This window comes from Fulmarus glacialis, unplaced genomic scaffold (assembly GCF_000690835.1).
Source record: "Fulmarus glacialis isolate BGI_N327 unplaced genomic scaffold, ASM69083v1 scaffold42238, whole genome shotgun sequence".
Lineage (NCBI taxonomy): Eukaryota > Metazoa > Chordata > Aves > Procellariiformes > Procellariidae > Fulmarus > Fulmarus glacialis.
Genome location: NW_009227082.1, coordinates 1,160 through 21,895, shown reverse-complemented (window position 1 = coordinate 21,895; position 20,736 = coordinate 1,160). Strand labels below are relative to the sequence as shown.

At 40.2% G+C, this 20,736-nt stretch overlaps 2 protein-coding genes across 3 annotated transcripts; one reads left to right on the top strand and one right to left on the bottom strand.

Moving 5' to 3' along the window:
• Positions 1 to 280: 280 nt before the first annotated feature.
• HEXDC (hexosaminidase (glycosyl hydrolase family 20, catalytic domain) containing) lies at positions 281 to 7,698 on the top strand (the record flags this gene model as incomplete). Its single annotated transcript, XM_009583035.1, has 9 exons — positions 281 to 463; positions 1,613 to 1,796; positions 3,193 to 3,264; positions 4,034 to 4,229; positions 4,899 to 4,981; positions 5,789 to 5,867; positions 5,945 to 6,046; positions 6,582 to 6,671; positions 7,497 to 7,698. Coding segments are annotated over 9 exons (1,158 nt in total), but the record flags the coding sequence as incomplete, so codon positions are not given.
• Positions 7,699 to 13,177: 5,479 nt separating this feature from the next.
• On the bottom strand, positions 13,178 to 19,448 carry LOC104071332 (chromosome unknown open reading frame, human C17orf62). 2 transcript variants are annotated; one of them, XM_009583033.1, is made up of 6 exons: positions 19,309 to 19,448; positions 18,097 to 18,138; positions 16,729 to 16,802; positions 15,585 to 15,681; positions 14,171 to 14,315; positions 13,178 to 13,656 (listed from the first exon to the last, which is right to left on the bottom strand). In XM_009583033.1, exons 1-6 carry the CDS (start codon positions 19,391 to 19,393, stop codon positions 13,527 to 13,529), a joined length of 573 nt encoding a protein of 190 aa, XP_009581328.1. In that variant the 5' UTR covers positions 19,394 to 19,448; the 3' UTR covers positions 13,178 to 13,526. The 2 variants fall into 2 exon arrangements, with proteins under 2 accessions (XP_009581328.1, XP_009581329.1); XM_009583034.1 differs by lacking the exon at positions 18,097 to 18,138 and having other exon boundaries at positions 13,351 to 13,656; positions 19,309 to 19,393.
• Positions 19,449 to 20,736: the final 1,288 nt, after the last annotated feature.

Genomic DNA, 20,736 nt, shown 5'->3' with positions numbered 1-20,736 from the left:
TGGCGCGGGGGTGGCTTTGTTGGGGAATCTTTACTGTCACCCTTGGCGGGTAAGGGCACCGGGGTGATCCGGCCCTGACCTCCCCGTGAGGTGCTTCGCGAGCCCTGCGGCACTGTGGAGCAGCCCCTCCTGCCCGTACCTCCCCTGGCAAGAGGCCTCGTGCTGTCCCCTGTGCTCACACACAGCCACAACCCGGGTTTTAGCAGGACAACTGTTAGCAGAGCCCTGGTGACACAAGAGGACACTGCTGTCCCCTTCGTTTTGCGGTTGTTCCCCCGAGCTCTCCTTTCTCTTGCAGTTTGTGCTGAAGCACAAAGAGTTCGCTCATCTCCGGGAGGTGAAGGTGTTTCCCAACGCCCTCAACCCACACAAGGAGGAGTCGCGGGCACTGGTCAAAGCCATGATTGACCAGGTTATGGCACTGCACGAAGACTTAAAATGGTTTCACATTGGATGCGACGAGGTGCGACTTCTCTTGAGCCAGGAATATTTTTTTTGTGAGGAATGATGGTAAAGACCGAGGCTTCTGCATTTCAGTGGTGCCCAGACCACGTTTGGGTAGGATTCTGGGGACAGAAAACACCAATTCAAGCCAGTGTAGAAAAGTTGTTTTGACAATAAATGATTCTGCTAGCATGGGATGTCATTTCTATTGAACTGAGTGTAATATCGAAAGTTTCTTAAAGCTAACTCAGCATTTGGTTTTAGGTCAAATGAGTATTTAAAGTGAGATATCACTTGAAGGCATTCATTAAGAATCATGCGAGTTTAGATGTAAGATGTTGGCTCATTGTTCTAGCCAGCTTATTCAAAGTAAGCCCTTTTGTGGTGGGAAGTGGTTTTTTTTTCCTCTTGGTAGTTTGTCTCCTTGAGGAGGAGAACCTTGAGTTTTCTCCTTTCTCAGGGTTTCTTAGAACCAGCCCTATAGCACGCAGATCCCTGAAATTCATTGTCATCACCTTAACTGTACTGATATTAGTTTAGCATTTTGAATCCTGTTGTTTGGGAACAAATGGCAAGGTTAGATAGGGACCTGCAAGCTTTTTTAAAGCAAAATACTATTTATGTAGAATAAACGTGTTTTAGATAAAACCTGCTCTAAAACAACGAAGAGTTTAAATGCATATCCAGCTTAACAGGCCCAAATCCACTCTCTGCATAGGACCAAGAATTCTGGGGCCACTCTTGGACATGCCCCCACATCACTTCTAGATTCACGGACAAACGATCTCTCCCCAAGACAGGAACCTCGTTTTATATAATTCAGGACCTTATGGGTTGCTGGATTTGAATTGAGTAAAACTGGTGAGAGCTACTTCCAAGGACAAACCTTCCAAAGACAAATACAGCATGCTTTAATTATTCTTTAGATATTTTAGTTCCTATAGGAAAATCCCCTTACATGGTGCATTTAGTTGGGGCCGTAGTCTCCTGCAGACTGGTAGAAATGCTTGCAGTGTCTTCAACACTGAGAGGTGCTTTTAAATATGTCCACTCAGTGTGTCATATCTTTGCAATAGGTTTTGAATATCGTATGATTTCATGACACTGTGTCAAACTCGCTCCCCCTATTCCTATAAAAGAAGTCAGGATTATTTGTTTGATGTTTCAGGTCTACTACCTCGGCGAAGGAGAGGAGTCAAAGCAGTGGCTGCAGCAAGAAGACAACACTCCAGAGAAGCTGTGCTTATCCCACATAAAAGCAGTAGCAAGTTGTGTGGTCTCGTCTTACCCCACTGTGACGCCCATCGTGTGGGATGATATGCTCAGAGGGATAAGTGAGGAAACATTGGCAGGTGTGTGGCCGATGATGGGGTGAGTCATATTTTGTAGCATACGAAAAGGTTTACACAACCAGTTAAAACAGATTTGTTGGCATTATTATGAAAATAATGAAAACAAGAAATCTGAGAATAGTTGAGGTACAATCCATTAGACTAGAGAGTAGAGATGTTTAGTCCTTGGCTATGTCACAGACTTTCTGTATGACTGTGGGCAAGACTCAACACATACACTTTAGTTTTCCATCCGGTAATACACAGTGACAAACGAAACAGTCATCATGCAGTGGTTGCCACCAATTCTACTTTCTTTACACATTAAAAAAAAGCCTATTAGCATTTGTGGTCTCAGCCTGAATTTCTGTGCCTTTCACCACCTTTTAATGTCAGTTGTTGCTCTGCACAGCATCTGGTTCCAGTGGTGCAGACTCACACGGAGAAGCTGCGACCCTGTGAGCGTCTTTGACAGTATAGGTGATCACAGCGTCACATCATGAGGAACTTGATACTGAATTGTGGGATAGCTCCAAGACCTTGACGTCACGAGTCTTGTTTGTTGAAAAATATGAAGCCACTGCTAACATTTGAGTAGTCCTAGCATAGATCGCGTTCCAGCATTTTCAGAGCCACCTTATGTGTCTGCTGTAAATAGAGTTAGACAGTACCATGACGAGCTCCTCCAGCAGTGACTGACCTATTCATGGCTTTAATAGTGGGAAATCATCCAAAAAATGCAGACAGGACCCATGCAGTTTCCACAAGAGCAGCACAGCATCTACTAAGTGCGCTGTACTGCCACAGGCAATCACAGACTAAACAAGTTAAAATGGGAGGTAGTTAAAATACTGAATTTCTATATAATTTACTGCAGTTTTTCTAGGGGTCGGTTTCTCATGTTTAAAACTAGTCAGGGAGTTGATTATGAAGGGATTTGAAGCTAAACCTCTATCTTTCTTTGTACTTTAAAGGCATCTTGAAAAGCTAAGTTCTGTGCAAACACAGCTCAGACTATCTCTAACTTAAAGGGTGAATACTTCCTTTGAATTTAGCTGAAATCTTGCATGTACAGTTTGCAGCTCCACCAGTTCAACCCAGCAGGTATACTTATGATTCAAGGGACTAAGAATGAGATGGGCTTGGGATGACTGGGATCTCCGATGAATTGTCACTGCTGATCTGTATTAGTGGTTTCAAGATGTCTGAGGACTTAGTGGCCCCCGGTATGCGAACCCGCGTGTTCAAAGCCCTGGCCAGGCTGAAAATGCTCGTGGGCACTTCAACTGTAATTGAAGAATTCTAGTGACAAGCCATAGTTAGTTCTAGTCATGTGTTACTGCACCAATAATATGTACTTAGTTCTCACTTTTAACTGGCCGTTTTCCTTTACTTAGAACAACTCTGTGCTTTTCAGAGTCTGGGGTCCCACAGCTTGTGCAGCCGATGATCTGGGACTATGCAGCAGACCTCGACGTGGAGGGCAAAGGTTTGTACTTCTCTGCTGAGCTGCTTAGAAGCAAAGAGCTCTCTTACCTGTTAAGCAAAACAGCCAAAACAAAACAGTATGATTAAAACATACTTAGTTGGAGACCAAAAATTTCCATTTTTGTTAAATTGCTTTTTATTGCTTTAGTAGCACAAACGTAGTCCTTGTTTGATTTCACATAATAGTTGCTATTTATTTTCTTTTTCTATTTATGCTTCTCCTATGAAGGACTTGCATTGTTTGCTGCTTAATTCTTTTTAACAGGGCTATGGAATTACTAATGGGAGATTGAGAGGTTTTTCACAAGCACTGTTATATTAACTCTCCTTACATTAAAGCCAGTGGGAGCAGATAGCTCCGTGTTGAACAGCTCTACAAAAGAAGCTTCAAGGCTTCATACATCTATAGACTTCAAAGGAAAAACTCCTAAAGGCTGCAATCAGGCATCTAACATGCATACAAATATTTTTTTGCTGAAAGAAGAATCAGTTGTTCATGCTCGTTACATGCCCATGGTTCTTGGCATTGAAGCAATTCAAGGGAATGGAATATAGTTACTGGGCACATGAAATAGGAAGGCAGTCACCGAAACAGGTTGCTCAGAGAGGATGTCAAATCTCCCATCCTTGCTGATGCTCAAAACTTGACAGGACAAGGCTCAGCAGCCTGCTGTAACTGGACCTGGGTTCCTGTTAATTGGAGCATTACAGTCAATGCTGAAAATGGAGAAAAACTTGTCCCGTCAATGTTCTTTTGTGCCTTATTTCAGTGCATCTCGTAGAGAAGTATCGTAGATGTGGCTTCTCCAAGGTGTGGTTTGCTAGTGCTTTTAAAGGAGCTACAGGAGTGAATCAGTCTCTAACGCTTATTGGACACCATTTAAAAAACCATCTTCAATGGCTGAAAGTGGCAAGCAGTAGCCCCGCTGATATCCTTGAAGGTATCGCGCTGACCGGCTGGCAAAGGTAAGGAACATCTTTTTAAATGGTTCCGAGGATCACATGGAAGCAAACTTCCACCCAAAAATTCGCTAAGAGGTACAAGGAGGCTGGGGATTTAGAAGGGAACTTTGCAACCCTGCAATCCTTCCTGTTGGTTCCTCACCCAACTGACCGTGAAGGGTGGATTTCAGAGTTCCAGTCAACTGCTACAGCATTAATCAGCAGGAGCAATTGTTTTGGCAGACACGAACAATAGCAGATTGGATTTGAAGGCTTGAATGTACTTTGTGCCACCTTGGACTGCTTATAGACAGCATAGTTAACACAATGCATGGTGCATATCTGAATGTCTAATGTGAATTCAAATAGAATGAAGTTGCATAAGAGAGAAGAGTTTTTTAATGTAATGAAGGAGTAAAAGGTTTTTATGCAACAGTCGGGAGGTCTAAGGGAATACGAGAGCGCTGAATTCCAATTTGTGACCCTAATTTGGCTTGAGAAAGGAATTTGGTTTGTATCTGTTCTTATTAGTAAAACTAATGCCTTAGCATTTCAGAGATAGAGGGTCCCTTCTCTGAGACAGAAACTGATGTTTCTAAAGCTCTTTGAATTTTAGTGATTGAAATATTAACGCTTCCCACTTGTTTAGTATGCTCTAACAGTAAAATGTCTAATGAATGTTTTCTTATTTAGGTATGATCACTTTTCTGTTTTGTGTGAGCTTCTCCCTGTGGCAATTCCATCATTGGCTGTATGTCTGCAGGCACTAAAGAATGGTACAATGAGAACTTTATTCTCTCTCAGCTAATGCCTAGCACAAGAGTGAAGTGACCTTGCCCTAAGGTTGGCACAGGCTTCTTATATTCCAAGGTGGTTTGACTATCTGATCATGGTCTGAACTATGAACAATAAATTACACATCTTGCATGTTTGCAGTACAGGAGCAGAGAAGCCTCTTGGCCTAAGGTATTTAAAAATAGCCATAATATACTAATCATTTATTATGTTGTAACCCGTAAATGGTCAGAAACGTCTTCATGCTTATACTTAAAAAAAAATTAAGAAGCTGAATTGCTTTTGAAACTGATTCGAAACACTGGTATATCAATGAGACTAATTTTGTTTAGATTTAGATCTTGTTTACATGTAAAAGTTGTTTTAACTAATCAATTTTCTTAAAATTGATCTAGGTAGTACACTGGTAGAATACTTCCTGTAGTTTCTGGTTTCTTCACAGGCAGTTGCCAATAGACTTTTTATTTTTGTCTTTCTGCATTTCTTATTTTCAAAATAAAAAACCACAACCTACCTATTTTTAACTAAGGCACTAAAAATATTCAGCACCCTGAATGGAAAGCTCATAGCTAGGAAGTACTTTACCTAGCACAAGACAATTGTGTGAAAGACAATGTACACCTCCCACCCCCAAGTTTTTTTACTTGTTCTATTTCCATTTTACCTTTTAAAAAAATCTTCATCCAAGGAGAATTACTAAGCCAATGCAGGGTACTCCGGAAAAACCCTCTTTTAGAACATTTTGGTTATTTAGGCTCCTTTTACTTATTTCCACTGTCTTCTGCCAGGTGGCTATTCTGAAAAGATTAAAGAAAATGTGGAAAAGCTCCTGGGAATGTCCAACCTGGAAACTGAAACTTTCATGAGGTAAAATTCCAGCTGTGGGATTCAGACGCTTTTCATTGCGTAGTGAGTTCAGAAACTAACGGATCTTCTTTGGACAGCACAAGTCTGGGGACCTTTCCTGGGAGCAATATCCTTACGCTTGTGACGCAAGTGAGTTTCTACCTCAAGTCATCAGTGGATGAACTTCTTGAAAGGAACAGGTAATGAGGTGTACGTTGATTCTCTGGCTGTCTGCAGGAGTGTGGGAGCTGTATCATCTCAAAATGGGGCATAACTCCAGCAAAGTGATTTAAACATCAAGCTCTGCCTTTCAGGCATCACATCCCTATATATTGACACCTCAGCAGAATGTAAGACTTAGATGCAAATTTAAAGTATTTCAGCAGACTTCCTAAACACTACGTGCTGCCTTATTTCAAGAATGAAGTTCTTTCCTGAATTAAGTCTTACTGTTATTTGAAGTAAAAATGAATGCTTTTAATGGTGTGGTTGCCAAAAAAAGGAGCTTGAAATGAAACTTAAATTGCAACAGATGATCAGTTAATTCTCATCTGCCAGGAACAGTCTTTTACAAGCTAGTTCCAAAGATACATAGACTTAAATTTACTTACTCCTTAAGCGTTGTCTCTATTTGTGCAGGAGAAGCTCAGCTAAAGCCCTATCACCTCCCTGTCAGCCTACAAACACGTATGTCGTTGCTGTTTCAAAACTGCTCATACTAACATTCATTTTCAGATATGTCACGGGCTGGTTCAGCCCCTACCACAGAAAAAGGAAGATTATTCATCCTATCATAATGCATCACTTTCAGCCAGATGCAGTAAGGTAACACCACTTATTTTGCATTATAGGGGAAATAAAGTCTGTCGTATTTTGGGCACTCAAGGGCCCAACGTATAGTTTTGAGTCCTTGCCTCTTTCTAAAATTATTTCAGAAGCATCAGTGGAAATCAAACAATATGAAGTATTCATAATACGGTTTTAAACAGAAGAACACGTTTATCTTTGCCTTCTGTTGAACAAATTCTTTGAATATAAGTACAAAATTGGTCTCCGAAAAGCTCTCCCTTGTATATGCAGTTACTCCTATATATAGAGACACTGCATCTTACAGCAGTTGTTACCCTCAGTGTAGAAGCCCACCGTGGGCCAGGTTCCAGGCAGGGCTTGGAATAAAACCAGACTCCTTTCCCCTGCTCCCTGTCACTGTACGTGCTTTTCAGAACTTGTCCTAAAGGTGATGCTGATTCACGGTAAATGGCTAATTTATATATTTTTTACAGTGATAAGGTGAACATCCAACTGCATCCACTCCTGCAGATAAAAACCAGAATTAAATTCCCAACAAGTCTCACAGCGGGTTTCAGTTACACTTAAAATGTGTATAGTGGTTTTTTGAGCTCGCATTTCTGTACTTTAAAAGTCATTGCATAAGAAAAGTGCTAAGATTAATGGTTCTTAAACACAAACAGCATCAACCTTTTGCCATCTGCACAAAATTAAGTCCTTTGAGCTCTTGTAATAATGCTTCTTTTCCTGTAAAGTCATTTTAAGGATGTACTCCCTTTAAAAGGCCCAGTAAGCTAGCCCTCCCTTGAGGCAGAGCTCAACTGGAAATGTGATTGTTTCTTCCTTTTGATTTCTGCTTAGTCTTCTCTCCAAGTGGAATGCTGTGGTGCAAGACCTCCAAGCAGCCATGGAGCAAGTTTTCCACAAGTGTACTGTAGAGGAGTGGATGGAGGAGAACGTCCACCCCAGCCTACAGAAGCTGCAGGAAGTGGTGGATGATTTAGATAAAGCAATAAAAGCACAAAATTAGGGGCATTTCAATTAGTCTGTCTTATTCCATGGGAAAACATGGCTAGTGGAAATCTGTAACTAGTCATATAGCTAGAGTTTGTCATCTTAAGAGTTAAATCACCTGCCCTGTAAGTCAGATTTGCTCCCCCTCCATAACAGAATGCAGGAATGAGTCAGAACTCAGCTATATTACAAGGCAGGAGAAAAACCCAGTTTCTTCCAAATTCAGTATTTGTAGTAATAGACTTCCTTACATGACAATGACCTGGAAAAGTTCCACGAGTTCTACTCTAGTCAGTAACCAGGATGTCCTCCCTTTGCAATTTCCATAAAAAGACAGATTTAGGATACTTTAAACATGCTTGAGGTCCTTATGGTCTGTACTGTGACTCACTCCTCTCTCAGGTATGTTCAGAGATGTGTCCTACCATTCCATCATGACAAGCCCTTCCACAGCATATAGCAGCTGATTTGCTCCATTTTGTTTTGGACTTTTTCAGTCTTTGAAATACATAAAACCATCGGTCCTAAATCCAGCTTTGATTAGCTTGAGATCAGGAAATGAACATCCAACTTTTTGCACAAGTCTGAGCAAGGAACTGCTGCCTAGATGCTCCGTGGGTTACAGCGGACGCATGAAAGAACATGTACCATGACAGCACAGAGCAAGAGGGAGCTATAGAAAAGGGCCTTGTTGCCAGTAGTGAAGGTGACACTTGGATTTGAGGGAAAACTGCCTTAACACATTGGGCTTCTTGACATTTTATCAAAGCACCATCTAAGGTCAGCATAGTTTCATGCCCACAGAAAAGCACCATCCCAGTCACTTTAAGGCATCTACTTTGCTGTGTAAAACCCGAGGCTGCAGGTTCATCCAAATTTGAAGCATGACTGAAGTCTACTGAGTATGAGGGAAAAATGCTGGTTTCTTTTGCTTTAATGTTAAACTTTTAATAATGTATAGCAATATATTTTGTGGACTTAACTGGAGCATCAAGATAATCATCACAAGGGAAAATAATTTAAAAGTCTGGTAGTTAAGTACACTACCATGAATATTCAAAATATTGTTTACTTGTTTGCTTTGTTTATTGCTTTCTTGAAAGTCTTATTTTGGAAGCACAGGTATTAAAATTTTCTTGGAACAATCTATTATCAAGAGCATAGCTCTAGATACAGAAAGTACAAGTAGTACAGCGTAAGACAAACCTGACTTATTTAATGAGAGCTACAGGAGTTAGATCCACATGCAGATTTTTATCTAAAAAGAATCAATTGCTACATATACCTTAACTACAAAAGTCACATACCTTGAACTAAACAAGATCTTAATTTATTTTAATAAATCCTTTGATACTCAAAATGTTTGTGGGAACTTGCCTTTGTTTTGCATGTGGCATGTTGGTTTGGTTTAAAGAGGGAAAAAGGCAAATATATTCACCAGTGGGGAGCTGGTTGTATCAGCTTATACAAAATTGAAAGCTGGAATGCTGTAAAAGAGTGAAAGAGGGTCAGTAAGGAGGTAGGTATTTGGGCTTCCTCTACTCTGTCCTCCCCCCATCAACTCCTTCAGTAGGTCTGTGCCAAGTGGTAATTTAGACAGCCATTAATATTTTAATACATTTTAATTAAAAGCAATATAAAAGACTACAGTGACACAAAACAAATTATCAAAGTTGATTTTATCAATGGACATATTTTTAAAAAAAGACAATATACAAAGCCTTGCTGAAATTCTACTTGCAATTTTAAAGTAGAAAAGCAATTTCTAAACATTTTCCAGAAGTATTTTTGCCTCTCAGCAATCTACTACAGTGTCAGAACTAGCACTCTTTACTATGTAAGCCAGCTTATTTTCTGGTGTCTGTGTAACTTCATAAATACAGCGCAGGAGTCAGATCTCAGCTATATAGTATAAATACTTTGATTTCCTTTGAGACTTGCACAATTAGTTACTAGTTACCGAAATATCTCATTTTATGAAATATCAGAATATTAGATTATAGCTTAGATAATGCAACTTTCTCCCTTTGTACAACATGCAGTCTAGCTTTTGTTCAGTATGACAGCTAAGGCCATGATCCCATCCAACCACACACATGCAAGTAACTTCAAATGTGCTACTCAAGTTTAAGCTGAAGCATCTGCCAAATGGCACTTATCATACAGTTTTATTAACTGAGATAATAGAAAGTGTTGGCTTTATGGAGCACGGGGTTAGATCCAACTTAAAATCTTTTATGCACGTTTTCAAATAATTTCTAAGTCAAACTACAGCAGCCTAGTCTCAAGCTACTAGACAGCCCAAGATGCAAAAACCTTAACAAATACAGCTCCTATAATATTCTTCTAGGAACTCCCAATTTCCTAACCAAAACTAGTCTTTCACATTCATTCCTTTTAGTACAAGCCACTTTACATCAGGCACACGTAAGGCTATGTTTACAGGGCCTTTTGATATGCTAGGCCCAAGAGAAGCGAGGAAAACTATCCAAAAAAGCCTTCAGTGAAATGGTGAAAAGCAGCAGGAAAAGAGGATCGGAGAGAGGACTAGTGGAAAGAGGGAAGAACAGAACCTGTCCTGAGTTAGCACCTGTGTCCAAAACAGTTCCTTCAAGCTGCATCACACTGCTGAAGAGTCTGCAGACATTGCCATAACCAAATCCATGTTAACGGCAATTTGCAAGTTAATTTTCCAGGCACTTGGTTACTGCAAAACATGAAAGTCTGGATATGTCTTCCAAGTACAAAAGACAAACAGTTTTTGAAGACAGGAAGCTCAAAACCTAGATTAAGAGAAATACGCATCAGCCTGCGATACACATTCACGTACAGCACCCAAGTGCCAAGCTGTGACATTCTTTACCAGCACTGCAGTATCACAATAAGCTCCCAGTTGTACGTACCGAGCCAGCGGTGCCCGACATACAGCCCGCAGGCAGAACCCACAGCGCTTGAAGAATTTACTCAGTCAGCCTTCCCATTGCTCAGTCTACGGAACTCAGGTTCTCAGTTGAAGCTCTAGTTTGTAGGGCAATAGAGCTGCCGAATGCAAAATGGACATGGTACAAGAGAGGATTACACCAGCTGTTCCAAGTGAAAGGCTGAGGAGTCAAAATACTCCTCCTGCACACACAGTGCATGCCAGCAGTCATTCCTCTCCTGCCTACCATCAGTAGGATACCGAGGTGTGAGGGGGACACTACAGAACATCTTTAAGATGATCATTGGACACCAACTCAAAATGCAACTTACTCCACAGGAAGTATTTCAAGCCTAACTATAGGTTATTCCCCTTTCTAGGGATTCTGATTTTCCTTACATTATTTTAGTCTTTGTATAATGATATTGCATAGTCCATGAGCATACACATTACTAACACAAAGAATGTACAGGAAGCCAGATGCACAAAAGAGCTCAGCAGAAGCGGGGCACACGATGCAGTGTAGGGTTAGATAAATAGACGTACCTTTCTAAAGCTGATTTTTAACTGGAAAACCACAGCATGGTTTGCATCTTCCACAAAATGTTAGCTCTCATGGAAATACAAAAGAAACCCAGTACAGCCAAGATTGAATGCAGTTTTGTCTGTTTCATCCATGGTCAAATCTGTGGGCTCAGAATATTGCATGCAATGCACATCCATACCATGTACTCCTGAATATCCTTGCCACAAAGCAGCAGTTATCTGCAGGTTGAGCCCTTTTGCTTACATTATACTATTAAATACTCTCATGTTTTCAGTATTTCTTACTAGAAGTCCTTAGAACACTTGACATTCTCATCTTACATGGGGGGGGGTGGTGGTGAAGTTCTTAAAATTGCCAATCTCATTCTCCTTTCTCCAAAATGAGTGTTACCTAGGGTATATATTACGAGTGGATTTAAATGAAGATCTCTCCAAAGTGTTAACATCCTGCAATTTTTTTTTTAAAAACAGGTTTGATGATTATTCTTACCTTACAGCTGTGCTTCAGAATAAAGGCCAAATTTAGCTAATTGCCTGCAACCTAATTTCCCACATTCGTACACAGCAGCTTCCCAATTCCAGTGATGTGAGGTAGAGATTGAAAGCCACATGATTAGCTCACCAACTCAGAGGACTTCACAAGCATGTCTATTGGCAGAGGTCTGCTTCGATACCTGATGTGATTACAAGTTTCTTTTCTTATTTAATAGTAATAGACCCACTTCTGTGCTGCAGTCAAGCTGCATCAACAGCTATCTCCCTGTTACAGTCTGATTACCCCTTCAAAAGCAGCAGTAAGAGCATCTTTGCCTCACAGCTCACATACTGGGTCTAAATAGCTGGAAGTGAAATCTTGGTACAACCTGTTCTTTGGTCAGATAAGCACATGCTTCGTTTCAGATATAGCTGGAACACACAACAGGACATAGCTTCTGCTGAAATCTTTTCAGAGCTTTCTCTTCTGTAGAGGTAGAGTGCTTTGGAAGATGAATGCAGCTTCTTTTAAGTCCTGAAGAAACGGCTGCCAGAAGACATTTGCTGCTGGCCAAAGGTGAAAGCAGACCACACAGTTACCTTGTACCCCATTCAGATGTAACTGTGTAAGTATTTTCTAATTCAGGTCTTACCACCATACAATTCCTAAACCAAATCCAGTGAACTTTAATACAAGCAGTTTTAGCATGGTGAAGGAACTTTCAGCTCTTTACAACTTTTTTCTTGTACTGACAGCATGACTGATACAGGCTTGATGAAGTTTTAGTTCTAGACAGAACATGTTGACTAACAGAGGTAGCTTTTACTTCAAAAAATATCTTGAAAAATTTGTATTTTAACTATCTGTGAAACCATTGGTCAGAACAGAGGACACTACACACACCTGAAGTAAAACATGGGTGCAAGTCAAACATTGGATCTATCCCAGCTATCTTAAAAAAATTAAGTTACTATTTAGCACTTTGGTATCATTTCAAGTGAGGAAATACTAAACAAATCTAGGCTGCCATGTTGTTTGACATCAGCCTTCTCCCTACCTAAAGTAACAGATGTGCTTTTCTTCCCTTCTAAATACACAGTTAAAATAGTAAATGTTGAGGTCTAGAAAAAGGCTATTCTATCTTGGGGTAGTCTATGCCCAGAAGTTAAGCAGAACAGCATTAAGCTAGAACATCCCAAAGATGTTTAATCATCAATATGATCATTTCTTGTTTACTATTTATGGCTCCTTGGCAAGTCCAAGAGAAGTAAGGCAATGTAACAAGTTGATCAGCCTGATGTCTCCAATTCCAAGACAGTCACTCCAACTTTCATTTCCACTGGTATCTAATGGCAAGTCAGTAGTAGAGAATATAAAAGTGCCACTATCCTGCATCACCTAATTGCATATATTAAGCTGCTTAAAACCAATTTAGCAATATATTCAGTCATTTATAACATTTCAAGAAAAACCTCAAAGCATTGTGTTATGAGTTATGAATTCAGCTCTTCTACATTTCATATACTGTACCTGCAGCAGATGTTTGCAATAAGTGGAAGTTTGTATCTGTATCTCCACTTCATTAATGGGAAAGTAATAGATGATTTCAAACCAATTCATTAATAAATAACTATTCCTAGACAAGTTTCATGAGCTGGCAAAGTTCAAAAGCCAGCAATGCCCACATGCAGGAACTAAGTCAAAGGAGCAAATAAAACAGAATTTGCTTTGGACTCTACAACAATAATACTGTGAGCATGGATCTTGAAGCAGTTTAGCACTAAAAAAGATGCCCTAAGACAGATTCCTCCCATTGTAAATGCACATGTAGAGAAATGCCCAGGTCAAGACTGTGAGGGATTTCTTTTTCTGAAGAACAATCAGCGTATTTTCCAGATGCTTGAAAGCCTCTGCTTTCTTCAGCTCATGATGACTATTAATATTTATCCTGTGGTTCATCTGCATCACTAGCCTCTGTTTCGCTGCTCTGAGAGAGATCTTGTTGGCTCTCTACTCTGTCCAGTTCCAGAAAACTAGTAATGAGTTTGGCAACTGCTTCCACATCACTGTGGAAAAGAAAAAACAACGTAAGAGTTAGTGGAACTGTGGTGTTGACAAGACAAGAACAGGCATGCTAATTCTTGAGAATAACTGCTTCAAGGGCCAGTCAACATATGGCATAGAGTATGACTGACAGCATCCCTCTTGTGAAGGCGTATCAAGCCAAGCCATTACTTCCACATCAGAACAAACCAATCCTTTTCCCCACAGTCCCTGCTGCAAGATTCCTTATTATCGATGCCTAAAATAAATCCTGTTAACTGATAAATACACTGACATGCAGCACTAAAGGGATCTTGGATATCTAAATATGATCCGTCTCCTGATGGGAGATGGTGTTACCCAAAGGTCTGCAACTGAAAGTATTAAAGCGTTTTAAAAAGTTAAACTGAATAACACAAGGTCATATCAGCAAGCATGAAAATGGAGCTAAGAGGAGTCTCAACAGTTGACAATTACTGACCATGTGATTGGTATTTCCCACCTTACACATTCTAATTAAAAAAGTCCACACTGCACCTTCTACAGCCCAACACTGCACTCTGAGTCAGTGGGTGTGAAAATCCAGTGACAAATCGTAGCACAACCAGGTAACCCTTCCCAAAATATCGCACAGTCTCCTCTTCCACATTCACATCTCGGATCTCATTCAGTAGAGCCACAACTGTAAAGAAATGTGGAAAACAAAGTAGTCTATTAGCATTACAGTAAACTCTCAACACTGCTACTAGTGACTTGCGTGACTAGGACTCTATGCTCTTGAGTACTATTGCTCTGATCCCATACAACCAGGGCAGTCCTACAACAGCAAACAATTGCAGAGCTATTCAGGCAAAACAAACAAGGAGAGAATACAGCACGTACTAGCTGGTGTAGGCCCTAACGAACAAGATACATTGCCTCCCAGGAACTGGGGACCATTCGTTTATAACTTATGTTTCCCACTTTAGTGACAGTTTTAACTGCTTTTCTGTACAGAGTAGGTAAACAGGTGTCAAGTTTACTGAGATTGAACAAATACTGAATGATTTAACTGTTCAGAGCACCTGCTGATCTCTGCATCCCCGCATTAACAGTACTTGAAACAGGTATTACCAAATAACCTCTCAGGAAGAGATGTGCTCAGCTCCCCAACATATAAACATACCCTAAAGAAAAGTTCAGAAACATTAAACATCCTTCTCCCCATATCTCTTATCTTCCATCTCCAAAATGAACTGTTTAAAAAACAATTCAACTTAAGGACATTCCAAATTGTGTCAGTTTTCTAAGCACACTGAGAGTTGGTTTGATTTAGACTAGCAAGTAGAATAAAAAAATCTGACATTGAAGACGATCCTACTTTAGTTTGCAATGGGCCTCCTGTCTCACAGTGACTCAACCAAGCCACATGTTATACTTCAACTTCTGTTACTCCGACAGGAAGCTCAAAAGAAATGAGATACCGCATTAAGCTGAGCCTACTGAATATGCTGTTTTAAATGCATGTATCTGCAAGATGTAACATGCCTGCTTGTATATTTCTAAATATTTGCCTGCTACCAAAACCAGATTAGCTTATAGAAATCTCAACTCCCAGATCCAAAAAATCTAAGTTTTTCCACCAGTCCCACCTGCAAAGCAGGCTAGCCAACGGAAATGTAAACCTGCACACTAACATCCCAAAGGAATGGCTAAGTATTACAGAAAGCAATGTGTAAGCCTAGTTACCTTGGATTAAAATAACTAACAAGATGCATTCAGCACCCTAACGTGAAAAAACATTTGGGTCCTGAGAGGCAGACTATTACATCTGCTGCTTGGGAACAAAACAGATCTGGAAACAGATGTGACTAATTTGAGTACAGAACTCCAGAGAAGCTTATTAAATCGGCATGTACATATTTCCTCTGTCTGCCCACCACATTTATTACCACAGATATTGCTTTCTCACCTTGTTCATTGCCTCCTTTTGAGAAGGTCAGTATTTTTTTGTAAAGATTGAATGTTTTTAGGCAAACTGTTCCCTTGTTCTTATCAAATACAGCTTCCTGTAACATTGAAAAATAAAAATCAAGATTTTCTTAAAAACACCATCAGTTACTATGCTTCAAAGTAAAATAAAAATAGTTATATGGGAAAATCTTGGTAACAGAGAAAAATACATAGCTATTTTAGAGACATTCCTCTATGATTAGACTGTGAAAATCACAATCTTGCTCTTGGCTTTAACAGAGACTTTACCATACCTCTTGTGTTACTTCTAGAAGGAAGTTAAAGCTGGTTTCACTGCCCCTCTTGCCACATTCTTTATGTAATAAAAACTTTGCCTGGAATCAAATTTGAACACTAACCTGGAGCTCCTGTAATTTTCACTTTCGGTGTATGCATTTGGCCTACAGTATAACTATACAGCGAACATAAGTTCTAGTTACATTTTTCACTAACAGTCATCAACTCCACCAAAATTGCAGTGTTATGCTATATGGGCCAGGCTTACACTAGATTTAAAATATCCCTGACAGTCAATGAAAAGAGGATGTCTCATATGTGTGGGTTGCTTGTTCTAATAACAACTCAGCTCAGTAAAGTGACAAGCCTATATAACGGGTTATTGTTTTCAGTCCACTCCCAGCAAATCAACATCCGCAAGATTATAAACCAGCTTCACAAACACCACTCTTTTCCCAGTGGAAAACGGCTGGATAGCATGGAAGGTTAGAGCTACCCTATTTAATGGTCGTTCTGTCATTAGCTGGCACAGTAAGTACGAAATGTTGCAGCAGCTGAACGTGCTATTCTTTCTCCCTCTTTTATACAAGAGGAAGAAAAGGCCACAAAAGAGTTTGGGGCAAGTCTCCCCTTAAAAAACACTTATGTTTAGCTTCTCATTTTCATGCCTGTGTGGTGAAAGAATTATTGCCCTAATTCTAGTCCTAGTATAGCAACCCCAAAGGGTTTCCTCAAAACCAAAAGCATATCTTGTCTGTTTGGACTGAGCAAGTGCATGGCGCTGAAGTGCATGGGGCTGCTGGAATCAGCATCTGCCAACTGCTTCTAAGCTAGCACAACTCTGTTTCCTGAGTTCAGCATCTTACCTCCCACTGCTCCAGATTCTGTGCTGCCACAAAGAAACACCCCGCCATATAGAAGAGCTTCCATGCCAAGCTGTCTGAACAACGCAAAAAAAAAAGCACAAATTTAGGGGTTTTTTTCCTTCTTTGATATTCAAACAGTTAGTTTTAAAAGCAACATGCTCCGTTTAAAGGCAACAAAAGGAAAAAAGGTTTCCCTGATGCAATATTTTTGCCTTTAATTGTCATGTAAGCTATTTTACAGCTCTCTCCCAGGATAAAAATACAGAAACTCTTCACATATTTTTTCAAAGACTCCATCTACACTGGGCTCCAAACCATACAGAATTATAAGCATATGTATTATTGGCAAGGTTGTAACATCACTAAACATCTTTCTCTTCCCTAAAAGCAAAGGCATTTTAAAAGGCATCCACAAAACTCTCAACCTGCTCTCAATCACCAAATACCTGTGCTGCAGAGGACAAGGGTAAAGGACAATAGAAATCCACTGAAGCAAACATGTTTCATCATAAAAGGAAGCAGTCAGCCCTCTTGACAAACAAACATTTGCATTTTATGTCCTGGAAATGTTTACATATAGCAGCCTAAGCAATTTGCTTACTCAGACTCTTAATGAAAGCAGAGTAGAACTGTGCTCAGTATCGTTTCAGAAAACTTTGTTGCAATGTCTTAAGAAAAAAAGGCTGATATAGCTGGTGTTTCAAGCAGCTTTCACTGGACTTTGCTCTTAAAATAAAAACACATTGATTATATTGGTAGTATATTCCTACACACTATTAAGTTTTAAAATTTGAAGTTAATAGGATGCAGCAAGAGAATCACAGGACAGCCTGCAGGATAAATCACTAAATGGGAGGATACCTGGCATTTGGAACCGTCTGCTCTATTGCAGGGGGGAGCAGGAAGCAGCAGTAGCTGTCTGTTCTCTGAAGGCGTTTTTATGAGTAATCTCTGCCAGTGATGATTTAACAGTTTCCAGAGAAACAGAGCACTTCCATCAAAGGCAAGGTAATCACTTCATTATGGTGGCAAACAATCATTATATGTCTTCCCTGGAGAGCTGTGAGGACCAGCTAATCACATTTATAAAACACACTGAAAGTACAAAATGCCACAAAGTGCTAAATATCATTATTAAAAATACTCTTGCAAATGGAAAGGGATGCTGAGTAAGAAATAGAGCATTAAAGCATGGTAAGTCATACACAAGCAATAATTATTACTGGATTTTAATATTCACACCACAAGTGTGATAGGTACCAATACTGCCTTTGTAAGGCCAGACAGAAGCTGCAGAGAGGAGTCATCAGCATGAAAAACAGATCAACAGGAAATAAACAATTCTTCAAAAATGTGATAGGCCGTTACCTGCACTATAATAAGCAGCAGCCAAACCTATGGAGGCTATTCCTAGGATAAGAGAGGAGAGAATTAGGACAAACAAGCAGCTCAAACCATCTAAAATTCCCTGATGAAAAACACATGAATATTCACAAGTTCATCACTTTTCAAAAAAGAGAGAAGTGTGATTGCAACAACAATCACTATGTGAAAGAGTCATTTATTTTTCCCCGAACTCAGTATAAAAAACCCTCCCACTCTGCAAAGAGACTAAAAGCACTGGGGCTGAGGTCAGAAAGAAAAGGTCATGACGGAATCAGGAATACTCTCAATCTAACCATTACACCCCACTTCCTCTCGAGCGCAGTACAACTTTGAGCATGCTAACATAAACACTGCAGTGGTTATTTTTTCCTCTAAGTGCTCTGCGGAGCCAAAAGAAAACTTCTGCAATAAAGTTATGTCAGAAGCTGCCAGCTCCTTTCTCCCGTTGAGGAGGAAGCAGTGGAAAAGTGCCTCGTGCCCCAGGGCGCCACGGCAACTGCAAAGACCTTGTCTCAATGAGAGTTTGACAAGACGACATCACTGAAAGCAATGACAACATTGTGGTGTTACCGCAATAAAATATACTCAGCTGGAAAGCAGGATATGCCACATTTTCCCCACCAGTTCTCTCAGTGCGGTCCTAAGTACCACCACTCCATTTTTTTCTGCATATTCAGTAGTGTTTTAAAACAGATGCCTTTCAGAACATCCTGTATGACTTCCTATTTCATTCACAGTGCCATTAAGAATTCACTGTCAACCACACGCAAGATCTAACCCCAGCATCGCCCCACTGCAGATCTTTCCATTTCTGAAAACCTAGATGTTTTTCAATGTAAGTATGCATCCCCTTCAGAAGCTTCACATTTATATCGCTATATGGCATATAATAAACTTTCTTTTCTTGATCTTTCAGGACTCCCTTAAAATTCTGTCCATGAGCCTCTGAGGTTCTGCAGATGACAGACTGAAAAATTATCAGTCTCAGTGAAACTACCACACTGAGGAGGAGACTTAAGACTCATTTAGTGGCCACGCTAAAGGAGAAGTTAAAAGCACAATGATTCTTCTTCTTGAAAGAAAAATGCCTGGAAGACAGATATCTCTTGTTAGAGGCTCTTTCAGGAATTTATTCTGTGACCCCCTACCCTTAAAGCAAGCTCTGAAATAAACTGAGGAATATTATGGTCTTACCAACAAAGAGAGACCAAGATCGGATGCCAGGTGACCTCTTCAGATGAAGATGGGAACTCGTGCGGTTTTCAACCAACATGTACATCTTCAGAAGAAACTCCCAACAGTTTCAGCCCAGTCTGACTCATGAAACCTCACTGAACAAAAAAAAAAGGTAAGTAAGAATTTAAAATCATTGTCAACTCTAACACTCTCCCTTCCTAGCAGTTTTGAGGACTTACCAAGTCTTAATCTAGACTACAAAAGATGCGCAGGGTAAGAACATGATCTTTCTCACAAGAGCAATATGCACACTTAAAAAAACCGCAACAAAAAACTGTCACATGGAAACTTGCACAACAACAGGAATCTGAACTCTTCGAGAAACTTCTGATTTTCGGGGTAAAAGTCTCTTCCTATCACAACCAGATTCCAGAAGACAATGTGAAAAACAAGAACCTGGAACAATGTTGTTGCTCATTCATGCAGCACTTCAAACAAATAAAACAGCAAGAGCAATGGAAAGTTCTTTGACAGCATTTCTCCTGCTAACTACAAAGGCTGCCATGATGGACTAGCCTGGCAGCTGAAGCACAACAGTGCAGCCTTCTGCAACACAGACCTCTCGGCTCTCTCATCCCTGACGACAGACCAGCAAGGGTTACAGCCTCAGCCTAGCACTGCCCGTGTCACATAATGCCATATATAGCATTCCCATCTTTCAAACCAACTCAAGAATAAAGCCAGGAGTTTCCAACAAGTATGTTTGTCTCTGCTCAACAAGACCATGCCTTCAGCCTAGAGAGAAAGTAACAGTACAGATTGAAAAGACAGGTACTAATTAAAAACAGTAAGAGCTGGGCAATCCCCTGCAGCATTATCGGCTAGTTTTTACTATTTACAGCATAAAACTGTTTGAGTTCTGGCATGATTGTGAGCTCCAGTGCAAAAACCAATCATACCCTAATACCATCTGCAGAAGCATAAAGACTGATTCGCATGAGACGCAAGTGGCACATGAGGACCCAGCTGATCTGTTCAGGATTGTCACTAGAGGAAGGACAGGCTGCTTACTGCTTCTCTTACACAAATTGGTAGAGATGTTTGTTATTATTATGAAGACCACAATCCAGTAAAAGTAAATAGGAAATTAAAGCATGTGCTAAGCATCATGTCATAATGTTAGCAGGTTATACGCTGGCCTTAATCACAGATTTCTTCTATTTTGCTCTCTTCTTTGTTACAACCTTCATACCACTTAAGGTAGCAGGTTTTAAGCGACTTCCTCAAAAGGGATTTCTAAAAAGGATATCTACTTTTCTGATTGGTGTGACAAAGCTCAGTATCTGTGAAGCGTTCTGGGGAGTGCAGGAGCATTAAACAGCTCGTTTACTGTTGAAGACAATGATCGCCAACTCCTTCTATTGACTTGGTACTTTAACCATTAAA